Source organism: Lepidochelys olivacea, assembly GCF_965140295.1.
Source record: "Lepidochelys olivacea isolate rLepOli2 genome assembly, chromosome: 3".
Lineage (NCBI taxonomy): Eukaryota > Metazoa > Chordata > Testudines > Cheloniidae > Lepidochelys > Lepidochelys olivacea.
Window position 1 is genome coordinate 7,158,978 of NC_140413.1, and position 17,902 is coordinate 7,176,879.

The window sequence follows — 17,902 nt, forward strand, 5'->3', positions numbered from 1 at the left end:
ACCTCGCTGGCACCTGACCAAAATGACCAATGAGGAGACAAGATACTTTCAAAAGCTGGGAGGAGGGAGAGAAACAAAGTGTCTGTCTGTAGTCGTCTTGGCCGGGGACAGAACAGGAATGGAGTCTTAGAACTTTTAGTAAGTAATCTAGCTAGGTATGTGTTAGATTATGATTTCTTTAAATGGCTGAGAAAAGAATTGTGCTGAATAGAATAACTATTTCTGTCTGTGTATCTTTTTTGTAACTTAAGGTTTTGCCTAGAGGGGTTCTCTATGTTTTTGAATCTAATTACCCTGTAAGATATATACCATCCTGATTTTACAGGGGGGATTTCTTTATTTCTATTTACTTCTATTTTTTATTAAAAGTCTTCTTGTAAAACACTGAATGCTTTTTCATTGTTCTCAGATCCAAGGGTTTGGGTTTGTGGTCACCTATGCAAATTGGTGAGGCTTTTTATCCAACATTTCCCAGGAAAGGGGGGGTGCAAGTGTTGGGAGGATTGTTCATTGTTCTTAAGATCCAAGGGTCTGGGTCTGTAGTCACCTAGGCAAATTGGTGAGGCTTTTTACCAAACCTTGTCCAGGAAGTGGGGTGCAAGGTTTTGGGAAGTATTTTGGGGGGAAGGACGCGTCCAAACAGCTCTTCCCCAGTAACCAGTATTAGTTTGGTGGTGGTAGCGGCCTGTCCAAGGGGTAATATTTTGTACCTTGGGGAAGTTTTGACCTAAGCTGGTAAAGATAAGCTTAGGAGGTTTTTCATGCAGGTCCCCACATCTGTACCCTAGAGTTCAGAGTGGGGGAGGAACCTTGACATGGTGGCACAGTGGTGGGATTAACCTGAAATCATTTTGAGATCCAGTTGAGATTTTTTGAACTAGAAATACAGATTTTAAAAAGGAATTTTTAGGAAGTCCAGAAGGCAGCTTTGAAACTGAAAGCAGCTTGGTTTCTCTCTGCTTTGTGGCCAAGCAGAGACAAAAGGGGATTATCTTGTGAATTGCAGGTTTTCTTGCCTGGAGGCAGGGTACTTAACTCCTGCAGGGAAATTCACAGTCTTCCAACCCAGAGGTTTTTTTTTTTTCTTTTCTTCCTAAAAGTAAATAGGGGGTGTGTGCTCTACCCATTTGCCTGGAGACAAAAGTGGCAGGGTTTTTTTTTAGGATTTTGATTTTTTTTTTTTTTTGTTTTACAAGGAGCACAGGTTTGAAAAGAAATTTTTTTTTTCTTTGGGCTGGGTAAGCAGTTTTCCAAGTAGTTGGAGGTTTTTTGCTTTAATTTGGGCCCAGAGCAGAGACAAGGGAATTGTCTTTTTCTGTAGGCTGACAATCACTATCAGAGAATAGGTACTCTATTCCAGCACAGCAAAAGTTTACAGCCAAGTTTTGTTTGTTTATTTCTAAACCTCGGGTGTAAAGTTAGTTAAAAACAGAGAGGTTAGAAGGGCCAAATCCTCAGCTCGACTACAGCTGGAATTAGCCAAATTTCAGGCTGAGGAAAAACAAAGGGAACATGAAAGACAGATAGAACTCATGCGGCTGGAGAAGGAGGTACAGGAGGCTGCCCACAAGAGGGAAATGGAGGCAAGGAAGCATGTGGAGGAGATGGAGAGGATAAAGGCCCAGCAGAATATACCAACAAACCCTAGCAATCCTTCTCCAGGTACCACTTCCCATCCCAGAAAGTTCCCCACCTACAAGGCAGGTGATGATACTGAGGCCTTCTTAGAAAACTTCGAAAGGGCCTGCCTTGGGTACAACATCTCTACTGACCAATACATGGTAGAGCTGAGGCCGCAGCTCAGTGGACCCTTAGCTGAGGTGGCAGCTGAAATGCCTAAAGAACACATGAACAAGTATGAACTGTTTAAATCCAAGGCGAGAGTCAGAATGGGGATAACACCCGAGCAGTCTCGTCGGAGGTTCAGAGCCCTAAGGTGGAAACCAGACATGTCATTTACCCGACATGCCTACCACATTGTAAAACATTGGGATGCCTGGATATCAGGAGCAAGTGTTGAATCTCCAGTAAATTTGCCCTTCCTAATGCAAATGGAACAATTCTTAGAGGGTGTTCCTGAGGAAATAGAAAGATACATCCTAGATGGGAAACCCAAAACTGTAATTGAGGCAGGAGAGATTGGAGCCAGATGGGTGGAGGTGGCAGAGAAGAAGAAAACTGGTCGCAGTTGGAGCGGAGACCAGAAGGGACCACCCCAGACCACACCCTATTACCGGGGGCCGCCCAAAGCCCCACCTACCTCCCAAAGAACCCTCCAGACCCCTTATCGTCCCACCACCCCGTTCTCCAGCAACCCACCTCGCCCCGGTGACCCGTCAGCTGGACGATGTTTTAAATGTAACGAGCTGGGGCATGTAAAGGCCAACTGCCCCAAGAACCCCAACAGGTTACAGTTCATTGCACCGGAATCACACCAGAGGTCCACAGGCCCAGATACCTCCCAGATACCCTTGGAGCGGAGGGAAACTGTGAGTGTGGGTGGGAAGAAGGTCACCGCGTGGAGGGACACCGGAGCACAAGTGTCAGCTATCCATGCTTCCTTAGTGGACCCCAATTTAATCAACCCAGAGATCCAAGTGACGATTCAACCCTTCAAGTCCAACTCTTTCAATTTGCCTACAGCCAAGTTGCCTGTCCAGTACAAGGGCTGGTCAGGAATGTGGACTTTTGCAGTCTATGATGATTATCCCATCCCCATGCTGTTGGGGGAAGACTTGGCCAATCATGTGAAGCAGGCCAAGAGGGTGGGAATGGTCACCCGCAACCAGGCTAAACAAGCCGTGAGGCCTAGCTCTGTTCCGGAAACTTCTATCAGGACCCAGTCAGAGGTGATGGACCTGGACCCCAGGCCAATGTCTGCAACAGCAGTAGTGGATCCAGTCCCAGAGACCCAGACGGAACCAGTCCCAGAACCGGAACCAGCCGAACAACCAACACCAGACCCCGTGTCAGCACTGAATCCAGTACTTGCAACCTCAACACCAGAGGGCCCCACCGAACCTGAACTGGCAGCAGCCGATAACCCTACACAAGAGGCTCAGCCGGAGCCTGAATCCCAACATAGTGCACCAGCGGAGAGCGGTTCACAGTCAACAGAAACAGCTCCATCCCCTATATCGCTTCCAGAGGGACCAAGCCTAGGTCCACAATCCCATGAGGAACTGATGTCTCCAGCATCAAGGGAACAGTTCCAGACCGAACAGGAAGCAGATGAAAGCCTCCAGAGAGCTTGGACGGTGGCACGGAGCAACCCACCGCCTCTCAGCTCTTCTAATCGATCCAGGTTTGTTGTAGAAAGAGGACTTTTATACAAGGAAACTCTTTCTGGGGGACACCAGGAAGACTGGCATCCTCAGAGACAGTTGGTAGTTCCAACTAAATACCGGGCCAAGCTCTTGAGCTTAGCCCATGATCACCCTAGTGGCCATGCTGGGGTGAACAGGACCAAAGACCGTTTGGGGGGGTCATTCCACTGGGAGGGAATGGGCAAGGATGTTTCTACCTATGTCCAGTCTTGTGAGGTGTGCCAAAGAGTGGGAAAACCCCAAGACCAGGTCAAAGCTCCTCTCCAGCCACTCCCCATCATTGAAGTTCCATTTCAGCGAGTAGCTGTGGATATTCTGGGTCCTTTTCCGAAAAAGACACCCAGAGGAAAGCAGTACATACTGACTTTCATGGATTTTGCCACCCGATGGCCGGAAGCAGTAGCTCTAAGCAACACCAGGGCTAAAAGTGTGTGCCAGGCACTAGCAGACATTTTTGCCAGGGTAGGTTGGCCCTCCGACATCCTCACAGATGCAGGGACTAATTTCCTGGCAGGAACTATGAAAAACCTTTGGGAAGCTCATGGGGTAAATCACTTGGTTGCCACTCCTTACCATCATCAAACAAATGGCATGGTGGAGAAGTTTAATGGAACTTTGGGGGCCATGATACGTAAATTCGTAAATGAGCACTCCAATGATTGGGACCTAGTATTGCAGCAGTTGCTCTTTGCCTACAGAGCTGTACCACATCCCAGTTTAGGGTTTTCCCCATTTGAACTTGTATATGGCCGTGAGGTTAAGGGGCCATTGCAGTTGGTGAAGCAGCAATGGGAGGGATTTACACCTTCTCCAGGAACTAACATTCTGGACTTTGTAACCAACCTACAAAACACCCTCCGAACCTCTTTAGCCCTTGCTAGAGAAAACTTACAGGATGCTCAAAAAGAGCAAAAAGCCTGGTATGATAAACATGCCAGAGAGCGTTCCTTCAAAGTAGGAGACCAGGTCATGGTCTTAAAGGCACTCCAGGCCCATAAAATGGAAGCATCATGGGAAGGGCCATTCACGGTCCAGGAGCGCCTGGGAGCTGTTAATTATCTCATAGCATTCCCCACCTCCAACCGAAAGCCTAAGGTGTACCATATTAATTCTCTAAAGCCCTTTTATTCCAGAGAATTAAAGGTTTGTCAGTTTACAGCCCAGGGAGGAGACGACGCTGAGTGGCCTGAAGGTGTTTACTACGAAGGGAAATGTGCTGGTGGTGTGGAAGAGGTGAACCTCTCCATGACCCTTGGGCGTATGCAGCGACAGCAGATCCAGGAGCTGTGCACTAGCTACGCGCCAACGTTCTCAGCCACCCCAGGACTGACTGAACGGGCATACCACTCCACTGACACAGGTAATGCTCACCCAATTAGGGTCCAACCTTACCGGGTGTCTCCTCAAGCTAAAACTGCTATAGAACGGGAGATCCAGGATATGTTACAGATGGGTGTAATCCGCCCCTCTGAAAGTGCATGGGCATCTCCAGTGGTTCTAGTTCCCAAACCAGATGGGGAAATACGTTTTTGCGTGGACTACCGTAAGCTAAATGCTGTAACTCGCCCAGACAACTATCCCATGCCACGCACAGATGAACTATTAGAGAAACTGGGAAGGGCCCAGTTCATCTCTACCTTGGACTTAACCAAGGGGTACTGGCAGGTACCGCTAGATGAATCTGCCAAGGAAAGGTCAGCCTTCATCACACATCTCGGGCTGTATGAATTTAATGTACTCCCTTTCGGGCTGCGAAATGCACCCGCCACTTTCCAAAGACTTGTAGATGGTCTCCTAGCGGGATTAGGAGAATATGCAGTCGCCTACCTTGACGATGTGGCCATATTTTCGGATTCCTGGGCAGACCACCTGGAACATCTACAAAAAGTCCTTGAGCGCATAAGGGAGGCAGGACTAACTGTTAAGGCTAAGAAGTGTCAAATAGGCCTAAACAGAGTGACTTACCTTGGACACCAGGTGGGTCAAGGAACTATCAGCCCCCTACAGGCCAAAGTGGATGCTATCCAAAAGTGGCCTGTCCCAAAGTCAAAGAAACAGGTTCAATCCTTCTTAGGCTTGGCCGGTTATTACAGACGATTTGTACCGCACTACAGCCAAATCGCTGCCCCACTGACAGACCTAACCAAAAAGAAACAGCCAAATGCTGTTCAGTGGACCGGAAAGTGTCAGAAGGCCTTTAACAAGCTTAAAGCGACACTCATGTCTGACCCTGTACTAAGGGCCCCAGACTTTGACAAACCGTTCCTAGTAACCACAGATGCATCCGAGCGTGGTGTGGGAGCAGTTTTAATGCAGAAAGGACCTGATCAAGAATTCCACCCTGTAGTGTTTCTCAGCAAAAAACTGTCTGAGAGGGAAAGCAACTGGTCAGTCACTGAAAAAGAATGTTATGCCATTGTCTACGCTCTGGAAAAGCTACGCCCATATGTTTGGGGACGGCGTTTCCACCTGCAAACCGACCATGCTGCACTAAAGTGGCTTCACACCGTCAAAGAAACTAACAGAAAACTTCTTCGGTGGAGTTTAGCTCTCCAAGATTTTGATTTCGACATCCAACACATCTCAGGAGCTTCTAATAAAGTAGCTGATGCACTCTCCCGTGAAAGTTTCCCAGAATCAACTGGTTAAAATCGTCCTTGAGATGTGGAAAATATTGTTAGTCTTTATGTACTTGGTAGTATATTTAGAGATGCATGTGTCTTATTAACTCTGTTTTCCTAGAGCTCCAGGAAGAAATCCCAGCCAGTGTTTCACCCTAGCTGAGATTTGGGGGGCGTGTCATAAATATAAAGGGAAGGGTAAACCCCTTTGAAATCCCTCCTGGCCAGGGGAAAGCTCCTCTCACCTGTAAAGGGTTAAGAAGCTAAAGGTAACCTCGCTGGCACCTGACCAAAATGACCAATGAGGAGACAAGATACTTTCAAAAGCTGGGAGGAGGGAGAGAAACAAAGTGTCTGTCTGTAGTCGTCTTGGCCGGGGACAGAACAGGAATGGAGTCTTAGAACTTTTAGTAAGTAATCTAGCTAGGTATGTGTTAGATTATGATTTCTTTAAATGGCTGAGAAAAGAATTGTGCTGAATAGAATAACTATTTCTGTCTGTGTATCTTTTTTGTAACTTAAGGTTTTGCCTAGAGGGGTTCTCTATGTTTTTGAATCTAATTACCCTGTAAGATATATACCATCCTGATTTTACAGGGGGGATTTCTTTATTTCTATTTACTTCTATTTTTTATTAAAAGTCTTCTTGTAAAACACTGAATGCTTTTTCATTGTTCTCAGATCCAAGGGTTTGGGTTTGTGGTCACCTATGCAAATTGGTGAGGCTTTTTATCCAACATTTCCCAGGAAAGGGGGGGTGCAAGTGTTGGGAGGATTGTTCATTGTTCTTAAGATCCAAGGGTCTGGGTCTGTAGTCACCTAGGCAAATTGGTGAGGCTTTTTACCAAACCTTGTCCAGGAAGTGGGGTGCAAGGTTTTGGGAAGTATTTTGGGGGGAAGGACGCGTCCAAACAGCTCTTCCCCAGTAACCAGTATTAGTTTGGTGGTGGTAGCGGCCTGTCCAAGGGGTAATATTTTGTACCTTGGGGAAGTTTTGACCTAAGCTGGTAAAGATAAGCTTAGGAGGTTTTTCATGCAGGTCCCCACATCTGTACCCTAGAGTTCAGAGTGGGGGAGGAACCTTGACACCCCCCCAACAGGATATAAAAACGCCACGGCCCACCTGTGCCACCACAACTGGTTTTCTGCATATAAAAGCCAGGGCCGGCGTTAAGGGGTAGCAAGCAGGGCAACTGCCTGGGGCCCCAGGCCACAGGGCCCCGGCCACAGGGCCCCCGCAAAGCGAAGTTGCTCAGGCTCTGGCTTCAGCCCCGGGTGTCAGGGCTCAGGGCCCCAGGCTTCAGCACCATGCGGTGGGGTTTCAGCTTTCTGCCCTGGGCCCCAACAAGTCCAACACTGGCCCTGCTTGGAGGACCACCAGAAACCTGTTCGGGCCCCACAGGGGGCCCCGGACCCCTGACTGAGAACCACTGGCTCAGTACATCTCTTGCTGCTAGTATTGTGTTGGACTTCATCTGTATAGCCTCATTGGCAGAGCCAGGTCTTAAAACCAAGTGGTGGTGGGGGGGGGCAGAGCGAGGGGTCACTGGTGGTGGGTTGGCGAGCGAGCCCACCCCACGCTCGCTGGGGAGCAGTCGGCTGTTGTGCCCTGGCACACGGGGTTACGGCACCAACTCAGGTGTGGCCCAGCCACTGCTCCATCATGACAGAGGGGCGGCCGGGGCAAATCTGAGCGCGTGGCATTGTGACAGAGAGTAAGGGGTTATGGAGACACGTGACACTGCACCAGTGTTGCAAAAACGGAGTGGGGAGCCACGCCCAGCCCCCCGGGACAGGAGCTGTTTCCGCCCTGTGTGGAAGTGAGTATCGTATGCCTCCTTTTGTCGGCTGCGTCGTGTGCTTGAAAAGGCGCCCCACGTACATCGAAAGGCTGCCAGGGGAGGGAAGGGCCTGGTCACTCTGCCACTGCATATCCTGCGTGCTGCTCCTCCTGACCATGTGCACAGAGGGCTCCGCAAGGGGGAGGGGTGAAGGGGGATTAACGGGCAATGCAACATCTGTCAGATGAGACAAAACCACAAAGGGTTTGGTGCACAGCAAGTCACTGTGTGGCAAGCCAAGATGTGAATCTACAGTGCACCACCTGGCCAGGCAGCTCCGTCCTACGTGGACGCTGCTCCGGTGCAGTGAAAGCCCCGGAGTGCAGCTTGGCTTACTGCTCCTGGGAAGCATTACTGCGCGGCAAGCTGGGAATTCACACCCTGGCTTGCCACACAGGAGGAGCAAAAGACTTACGCACGTGCCTGAACTGAAGCAGGAGACTTGTGACTCTGTTAGCCGACGGCCAAGGATGTTTGGTGAGGTGCCAGCTATGCCCGTTTATACCATCTGTGACTTTAACCGCTAGGACACACTGTCCCTTCGCGGCGGGCAGCCCGGGCTAGGCTGACGGATGCCCCAAGGTCCTAACCACCCGTGACTTTAACTGCTAGAGCTCAGAGCTCCTTCACAGCGGGCAGTCAATACTGACTGACAGGTGCCCCAATGGCAGCACTAAGAGCCTCTCCACACCCGTGACTTTAACTGCTAGAGCTCAGAGCTCCTTCGCAGCGGGCAGCCAGGATTGACTGACAGGTGCCCCAAGAGTTTGCCCCGTGGAGGCGGCACAACTCAACGCTAGGCTCTTAGTACTCTCACCTAATGGCCAGGCTTTAGAGCCAAAACGGCTGAGGTTCTTTAATTGTGTTGGCTGCTTTACAGTAAACCAGAGAAAACAAGTCAGGCTTATGCATAAATGGTTACCAAAATTTATTAAGCTAGATTCTAATCATGTGGTTACAAAATTGCTAGTGCCTACTTATTTAAATGTAGAGATGTTACACACACAAACAAGTTACAAAACTGAAGCCACAATCCCAAAGAAAGAAAACAAAGTATAGAGCTCTATTTCAAAATAGGTGTACACTAAAGATAGGAGATCAGGTGTGGGTGCTTCTTACCCTCCTTGCATCTCTCGATTCCAGCGGTGCCAAGCCAGGATCGGTCACTCAATTCCACGGAAAGACGAATAAGGGACAAGGCGTAGGGACCCTCTTAGCTGCAGAAGCCTTGGGAGGCTGTCACTTATCTGACTAGCAGATAGATAGTGAAAAGCACTCAAAAATCATGGTGCTGTAGGTCCCCTACTTATACCTCTGTACTCCTTTATTCTCTTTCTCCTTTCTTATGCCAAATTGAGGCTGGTCTGTCGGGGTGACGCCAGCTTTCGCAAGAGTAGTTTACACTTGCAAAGGAGAGAAACAATAAGTTTCGACTACTGGACATTTCTTTTATCAGGGTAAATATTTTCCCACCTAGGATGTTGGGGTGTGTGCATCACGCTATTTAGTAGGGGCTAAAAGCCATGTCTGTCCCAGGGCCTCTGCCTGCTGTGAGCTTAATCGTCCTATCTGTTCCCAGAGGCACATTGTAGCAGCACACCTGTGCTTTCACAGCTTCAAAGGCTGTGCTGGAATATATGTTAAGTGCCCTGTTCCGGCTTCCTCCTGTGTTTCCAGCAATGCTGGTCTGAGAGGAGGGGGGGGGGGGCTGGCTGTCTGGCTACAGACTCGGGCTCGCAGAGCTCTAAAATTGCAGTGTAGACATTCAGGCTCTGGGCTCTGAGACCCCACATGGAAGCCATGGCAGTCATTACAATGCCTCTCTCTGCCTAAGGTGCCCATCGCCCCGCAATGTAATTACTCATAGTCCGTGAAAAAAGGAGGAAATGGCTGGACAATACGGAAATACGTGTTAGAAATTGCTGATGGGGAAAGCTGTGTTGGGTTCCATCTTAGCCCATCCCCCAGCCAATGCTGGGCCTCCCTCTTCTCTAGTCCATTCCAGTACACCGGACCCTCGCTAGAACGCGCGTCTGTATAGCACAAATTCGCATATAACACGGTCGCAGCCATGGATCCCAAATTTAATTACTTTAATTGCAATTCATTCTAACGCAGTCCCCGCGTTAACGCGGTACTGTGCATGGATCCCAAATCCCGCGTTCTAGTGAGGATCCGGTGCATTAGGAGTGTCAGGTGACTGGGCTTCCACCCTTTGTCTGGGAAGAGACTGCAGTCATCATCTTGCCATTAGGAATTCCCTGAGCTTCCTTTTAGCGGAGTTTGATCCTGCTACTCCAAGTTACCCACCTAAACAATTCCTCTCTCCATCCTGGCTGGGGTCAGGAAATATATCCTGGCCCCCTTCTGATCTGTGCAGCTGGTGGCTTTGGGCACAGAAAGGTGATGAACATCAGAAAAACTTTCCACGCATTCTCCGGAGGAGCAAAGTGAATCGTTTGTGTCTTTTTCATCTTTGCAGGAAAAAACAAAGTTTTTCCACCAGACCCCTTGGGAGACATGTTGACTCCTCCAAGCTCATCAGAATGGTAAGTTCTGGAGGCCTCTGGAAAAGGTGTTTTTCCTTAGAACCTCTGCAGCAGGATGATCCTACAGCAATGTTAAGTGGGTGCATTCCTGATACCTTTGCTTTTGCTTCCCTCTTCAACTTGCTGTACCTGGTGCTGGGCACTCTAGCTCTTAAGCTTTGCTCATGCTTGGCGAGAGAGAGGACAGGATGGGCCAACCCTGGTGTGAACTCTGCCAACGTGAGCTTGTGCAAATCTGCTGGAGACTGGCTCTTTGAGGGCAGGACCTTGAAGGAGGGGAGAAAAGAGTTCAGACTAAGTAGTGGAAATTAGGAACTTTGGGATCCCTCTGATATTGGGCAAATCACCTCCCCTTTCTGTGCCTCAGTTTCCCAGTTCAGTAATGTCACAGTTATGGAGCTCATTGCACCACTGTCCCCTTTTGGTCTGTTTGAGTGCATCCCCCCAGTGTCAGGCCTCATGCCCTTACTTATCCTGCCATGCAGTTTTGCAGTTAGACCAGGCTCAGAGTACAATCCTTACCCACCAAGTATGCCAACCACTTCTGTGCAGGTCTGACTGGATGCCTGCATTTCTTCCCTTCAGGAGTTTCAGAGGGTAGCTCTGATACTTCCACAAGGGGGAATGAAGCAGCTCAAGTTCACCTGGGAGTAGTTACTCAGGGAGTTAATCAGGCAGGCAGGGAGGCACTGGGATATGCTAAAAGGTTAAGGAGCTCAGCTAGATGGGGAACTTCAGAGGAGAAAAGTTGCTGCCAGAGAGACTGCAGGGACAGGATCCTTCCAACAGACTGATGAGAAGCTGCCAGACAAAACCACCACTCCAAAGAGGGAGAAACAGGGCTGACAGCTGGGGAAGACTACACAGATGGGAAGTAGCTCTGGGAACAGCAAAGGACTAGATGGACTGGTTCTGGCCATCGCAAACAAGGGGCCTGAGCTGGAGCCCAGGGGAGTGGGCAGGCCTGGGCACACACCCGCACAACCCAGCCATGGACTTTTAGAGAAGAAGCTCTTAAACCCTGATTAGCCCCTACTAGAGCCCTACTCAGTCCCATGGGGGCCCTCGGGAGGTGACAGTGACCAGCAATGCACCACGCTCAATGTCCTTTTAAAACAAGTATGTTTATTCGCAAACTGAACAAAGCATTGCAGAAAGTGACTTCAACACAACAAGCAGCCTGCGTGCCCGCCTAGGCTCATCCATGCTTACGCTTCGCGACGAGCTAAGTTATGATGGGCTTTCCTCTGGTGTTACAGGAGAAGAGCAGACCCAGTTTACATTAGTTTAGGAAAGCAAGGGGCTCTTGAGACCCAGCCTCGTCCAGTTTGCCTTCAAGAGAACATATGCCCCAGACTGTGCCCCCCCCTTCTTAGGCACAATTGCCTTTCTTACCCCCCCAAAACACCACCCAACCTGTGTGTGCCCGAGCCCAGTTACCATATGGCTCAATGGCCTTTGTGACAGGGCCATGGTGTAAGATCATCTATTTGCCAGTAACTGGTGTTTCCCAGCCAGCCAGGCCATAAGAGTTCCCCCATGATTGTAGCTATGTTGTCTGGCAGTTAAACCAATTCAGTCTTAACAGCTCTCAGTCCAAGGCCCCGTGACTTTGGAGAAGGGTAACGAACCTGTCAGCTCCCTCTGACATACCACCTCCCCACCCTATACTTACAGTTCTTTTTGGGGTAAAGATCCAGATGCACCACAGAGCACCCCCATGTTCAACACAAGTCAAATGAGCAGAACTGCTCTTAATTACCTCCTGGCTGAGCTTTTGCAAGGAGTAATTATTAAGTACTTCAGGGCAGGGGCTTTCTTTATTTTTGTCTCTTGCATTGAGCACAGCACAATGGTGTGTAATTAATGACTAGACTTTCTTAATATGTGACCATTATTTTCAAACTTGGGTGGTTGGTGTTAGGCATCAAAACCTGTATTTAGTCACCTAAATAAATGTCCTGACTTTTCATAGGCACTGAACACACCCAATTCCTATTGACTAGATAAGTTCATGGAGGATAGGTCCATCCATGGCTATTAGCCAGGATGGGCAGGGATGGTGTTTCTAGCCTCTGTTTGCCAGAAGCTGGGAGTGGGCAACAGGGGATGATGACCTGTTCTGTTCATTCCCTCTGGCACCTGGCACTGGCCACTGTCGGAAGACAGGACACTGGGCTAGATGGACCTTTGGTCTGACCCAGTATGGCTGCTCTTATGACTCTAATTGTTCCACTCGATCTGAAACCATGCCCAGCACTCTGAACTGTTAATGGTACCAGCGTCACTGCAGAGGGATAAACTGTGGGAGCTGTTCTTAGGTTGTGTCATCCTCTCTGCCTGTTTGAAAGGGCTGGCAAAATCTTCCAGGGATCAGTGGAGTGACCTGAGCACTGCCTTTTGTGTCTCTAGAGAGAGATGCTACAGGAGGAAGAAGAATCCCTGAACTAATAGAAAAATATTTGTTTGTAACTGTCAGTGGTCCTCACCTATCCCAATAGTTGCTGGACACCCTTGATGTTAGAAGGGACTAAAAAATGGGAGAGGCAGCCCTTCACCTTTTGTTCAGCACCTCATAGCCAGTCATTACAGGTCTGTAATGACTGGAAGTTGTTACCATCTCTTAGCTGGTTGGTAGCCTAGGTGTAGCAGGTCTCCGTGCACTTCCTAGCGGGCAGGTATCCACCATAGTCTGGATACCATGGACTGTATGGTATATCCGTACTACCACCAACTCCCATATCGGAAGTCTCAGCCCCGAGGCTAAAGACTGAAGGGACCTTCGATTCACACCCTTGTGGTTAGAATAGTCACATTGGGTCATAGGGCGGGAGGCTGGTGCTACTTTGGTCTTTGTTGCATGTGGGGGTTGCACAGGGGACTCTGTCCAATGGTGCCTTTCACCAACACATCAAAAAGAATGGCCCTAGTCTTTGTTAAAGGGAAAACTCCATTGTACCCCTCCCTGACGAGAGAGAAGTCCACGTTCACGCTGAGAGACTACAGCCTGGCTTCACTTCTGGTGTCCTGGAGAACAGGGGGAGAAACAAGTAGTAACTCACTATGAGCAGCCTGGTTAAACACAACCCTTGCAAACAGGCTGGCTGTGGATTGAAAAGAACCAAGAGAGTGGAGGATTGGAGAGAGAGTGAATGATACTAATTAATCTCATCAGAAGATTTTGCAGCCCTTTGCAAGCATGAATTAACCCTCACTGCTCCAGGGTGAGACAGAGAAGTTCTATTCTCGTGGTTATCCCCATTTGTAAAATGAGACACAGAGATTAAGTGACTTGCCCCTCATCACCCAGCAAGTCTGTGACTGAACTGCGAACTGAATCCTCCCCCTCTGAATTCCCGGTCCCGTGCCTTGGCCAAAACTACCAAGTCTCTGGGAGCTGCAGGGGCTTAGCATCTCTGCAAGTCAGGCCACTTTTATTTAGGGGCCTATGTGTAGGTTTAGGAGCCCAGTGTTAAGCAATGAGTTAGAAAATGTCAGCCTACATTACATCTTCAGAGTGCTATACAAGCACTGTATATGTGCCCTGAGTATTACTAACAAACCATTGCATAGGGACATATTGCAAAAGCCCATTCTACACACCAATGGGAGACTGCTCCCCCAGTCAAGACCCCTCCCTAATAAACATCCTTTCCCCCTATCATCTGATGTGGAATTGATTAGTGATGCTAATGATCACCTAGCAATACTGGGTGGAATGTGTAAGCCCATGTGGTGGGAATCTGTAATGCCACTTCTGTACTAGTGCTGTGTACAAAATATCAAGACTCTGGCGTCTTGTGCTATGACAGCCCTCTAGTGTCGGAAAATGGAAGAAAAGGAGGACTTGTGGCACCTTAGAGACTAACCAATTTATTTGAGCATGAGCTTTCGTGAGCTCACTTCATCGGATGCATACTGTGGATGAAGTGAGCTGTAGCTCACGAAAGCTTATGCTCAAATAAATTGGTTAGTCTCTAAGGTGCCACAAGTCCTCCTTTTCTTTTTGCGAATACAGACTAACACGGCTGCTGCTCTGAAACCTGGGAAAATGGAAGGTTCTCCGCCTTTTAGGAGAGGTTACAAACTGACTAGTCAACCACACACCTCATTTGGAATTGTAAGTACGCAATGAGGCAGCAACAGAGACAAACAAACAAAAAAAAGCAAATACAGGACAGTACTATGTTAAACCTAAACTACTAACAAGATAAAGGGAAAGCAACGTTTTTCTTCTGCGTAGTCAAAGTTTCAAAGCTGTATTAAGTCAATGTTCAGTTGTAAACTTTTGAAAGAACAACCATGACGTTCTGTTCAGAGTTACGAAGGTTTCAGAGTTACGAGCAACCTCCCTTCCCAAGGTGTTCGAAACTCTGAGGCGCTACTGTATAAAAGGGGTGTTTGAGGTAACAGGTCAATGTTTCTATACCAATTTGAAACACTGAGTTTTACTTAAATGCTAAAGACTATTAATTTAAATAAATGTTTGGATGGAGCAGAGACAAGATAAGTAAACAGGAATACGGCCAGTTCTGGCATCCTGCAATAGAGCCCTTTTTTTTTTTTTTTTTAAACCATTGAAAATCATGCACACATGAATGGCAGCAAAGCTGGTGAAAGCACGAAGGTTCTGTATTTGTGAGCCAAAGATCTAGGGCAAATTTCTAACCAGAGTTGCTGGGAGCAGTGTTGCTACGTGGAGAGACAGGCATTGGCTACTCGTTGCTTGTAGCCTCTGGATTTTCTGAGGTCAAGTCCAGGAAAGGAGAGCAGACTAGAAAGGACTTTGTTTCTAAATGTGCTCCTGTGACGATGTGACGCAGCAGGGAGGGGGGAGTGTTGACCTGGGAATGTGTCCTGGGGATGGGAGACCTGAGAGCCTGTAACCTGAGCTAGGAGGAGGAAGGGGAGGGGGAGGTAACACCTCTGCCTGGGAATGTGGACAGAGGCTGCAGCAGGGAACCTACTGGATGGGTTTAGCTTCAGTTTGAGGCTGGGTGGAGGAACGCAGGGAACCCCAGGGCTGGGGTCTAAGCTCCCTGCTCTCCCAGAAGGACTTGACTGAGGGGTCCTGGGTGCACCCACAAGCTGTTTTGGACTGAGTTCCTGTCGTCCAATAAACCTTCTGTTTTACTGGCTGGCTGAGAGTCTCAGTGAATCCCAGGAAGAGGGGTGCAGGGCCTGGACTCCCCCACACTCCGTGACAGCTCCTTTTTTCAGGTTCACTGTAGCCAGTTATGTTGGTTCCTCTGGCACTACCAAGCGGGGAGAGCCCAGGGTGGTAAGAAGATGCCCGCAATCCCTGTTCTGGTAGGAAAGCCTGCAGATGCCTAGCAAAACTCCAGAAGTGGTTGGTCGATCTATCTGCTGTGCTCATTACCATATACTGTGTAATCAAAACCACCCTGCAGCTAATCCCCATGCTAAGTAGAATTCCCTAAGGGGGAGAAAATAATCTCCCATTATTGGACCTCTCCTGGGGCCTGAAGCAAAGTTACAGAAGTCAACAGGAGATTTTCAGGCCAGCTCTGGTCAGGCTGGCCTGCTGCTGGCTGTGCCATTGCCATGGCAGCAGGCAAGCGGCAAACACCACTGATTTGGTCGACTTAATGTACCCTCACTACACACATCACCTCGTGCATCATTTGAAAGCTTATTATGTCTACTTTTAAGATAAGATATGATGTGGAGCTGTCACATGGTGCCGTTACCATAGAAACAGAGAGAAACGATTTCATCAACGCATTAAAATGACCGCTTTGAAATATTTGCATCCATTTCTGTTAGTTTAAGGACTGTGTATTATTTCAGGACATAAAATTGGATTTCTTTGTGACCTCAAAGCATCACCACAACAAGCTACAGCATCAAACAAAATCTAATAATAAATGTGTACAGGTATTATTGAAATGTCATATCGCTGGTGAGATTTCTGGGCAACGTCATAGAATATCAGGGTTGGAAGGGACCTCAGGAGGTCATCTAGTCCAACATCATCATCACATCTTGTTCATCACTATGATCTCAGTCAAGAGTGCATGGGTTTCCACAGTCTTCATTGCCTTGACATGTAAACCGCTCTCTGTAGGGGTGATTATTCTCACTGCAGACTCAACTGATTGTGCATTGTGCAGTGCAGTCTCCTGGTACTGGCACAAATAAGATCTTAGATGTCACTGGGCCCTTGAAGAATACAGGAAGTAGTTCATCATCTGAATTTTTCCATCCATGGTGATCTAATACCTGGCTTTACCTATGCATGAAGACATCCACATCTTTGTTTGCCACAAATGCTCTTTTGACATGCTCTTCAAAACTGTCCTCTCGCGGTGGGAGTTTGGCCAGCAGCTTGTCCTTTTGTGATGGACAGACTGAGGTGCAAGCAATTCAGGTCTCTGTGAAGCTCCTTTTCTTTCTCACTCTGGTCATACAGTCCTGCTACCAACTTCATTGCTGCAGAAATTGTGTTTTGTCCATCACTCTTTTCCAACCGGGCAAGATCTCTGAAGGGATAAGCTCCCTTTGTTTAGAAAACATTAAACACGGATTTCCCCCCGACCCCCAGTACCAAATAGGGATGACACAGCTCACAATCCTGTTTAATGCGTGTACAGCAGGAAGTCGGGAGTGTGTGCACCACAAATTGGCCGTACAGGTATGAAGCGAGGCGTGTCAGTTGTGCCGGTAATTGTGCCTACTTCCAGAAATTAAACACAGATAACATGTGCATTGAAAACATGGCACAGCAAGGACCAAAACATCTGTATCAGGTGGCCTAATTATTATGGTTCCTTTTGATACTAGGAGACCCCAAAGCCATATTGACACATGTGGAAGCATCCTTGTGTCTGCTTCCTCTTGAATACCGTACAAGCCTTGGGTTCCTTCAGCACCTCTCCTGGTGATGGACTTTGTTACTTCCCTGTTGGAAAAGCCTCCAGCAAGGAGGAATGTTTGTGCTGGGCATGCTCCTACGCTCTCAGGTGCATTTTGAAGAACCATATATTGACAGAGGAATTTTTACAAATGACTTTAAACTTGGTATCCAGCAAGCAAACCTTTTCTATGGAGGCATAGGGCATCCCCCAATCACCTGGTATTTCCTGAATCCAACATTTTATCCTGTCCAGCTCTGTCCTTCTGTTGTTTTCATGCAGTTGCTGTTATCCTAACTGTCAGACTTCGATTACAGAATTATCTATGTTAAATTCTTTTAAGACACACCTCAAGTACTCAACAGCCAATTCATCGAACGTGTGGAATTTGTCTCGAGCTGTCATTTTTGTGACAGCTGTGGCATCTCTGTGGCTTTCTTTGTTGCATGCCCTTAGCTCATGAATGCTTTCATCTTGAGCATCCAGTTGATGCCCTAATTCAGCTTTGTTTGTCCTTCTCATTGTTCCATCAGCATCAATATCAGTCACCCCATAGGATCTGTGCCTAAGAACAGATACTATTGAAACATCATCTCTTGCTAAGGACAGGACTCAGCAAAAAAATAATTTCTGGACTGATAGCTGCTGTGATTGTCCATCCCTTGCCCAAGAAAACCAAATTTAATTCTG

The 17,902-nt window shown here is 48.1% G+C and overlaps 1 protein-coding gene across 1 annotated transcript in view; it reads left to right on the plus strand.

Annotated features, from left to right (window-relative positions):
• Positions 1-17,902, plus strand: part of LOC311518259 (uncharacterized protein) — a 70,854-nt gene that overhangs the window by 14,259 nt on the left and 38,693 nt on the right. The window contains exon 3 of the mRNA XM_084623920.1: positions 10,271-10,337. Within this exon, the coding sequence (XP_084480046.1) occupies positions 10,271-10,337 (67 nt within the window). The remainder of the gene's footprint in view (positions 1-10,270; positions 10,338-17,902) is intronic.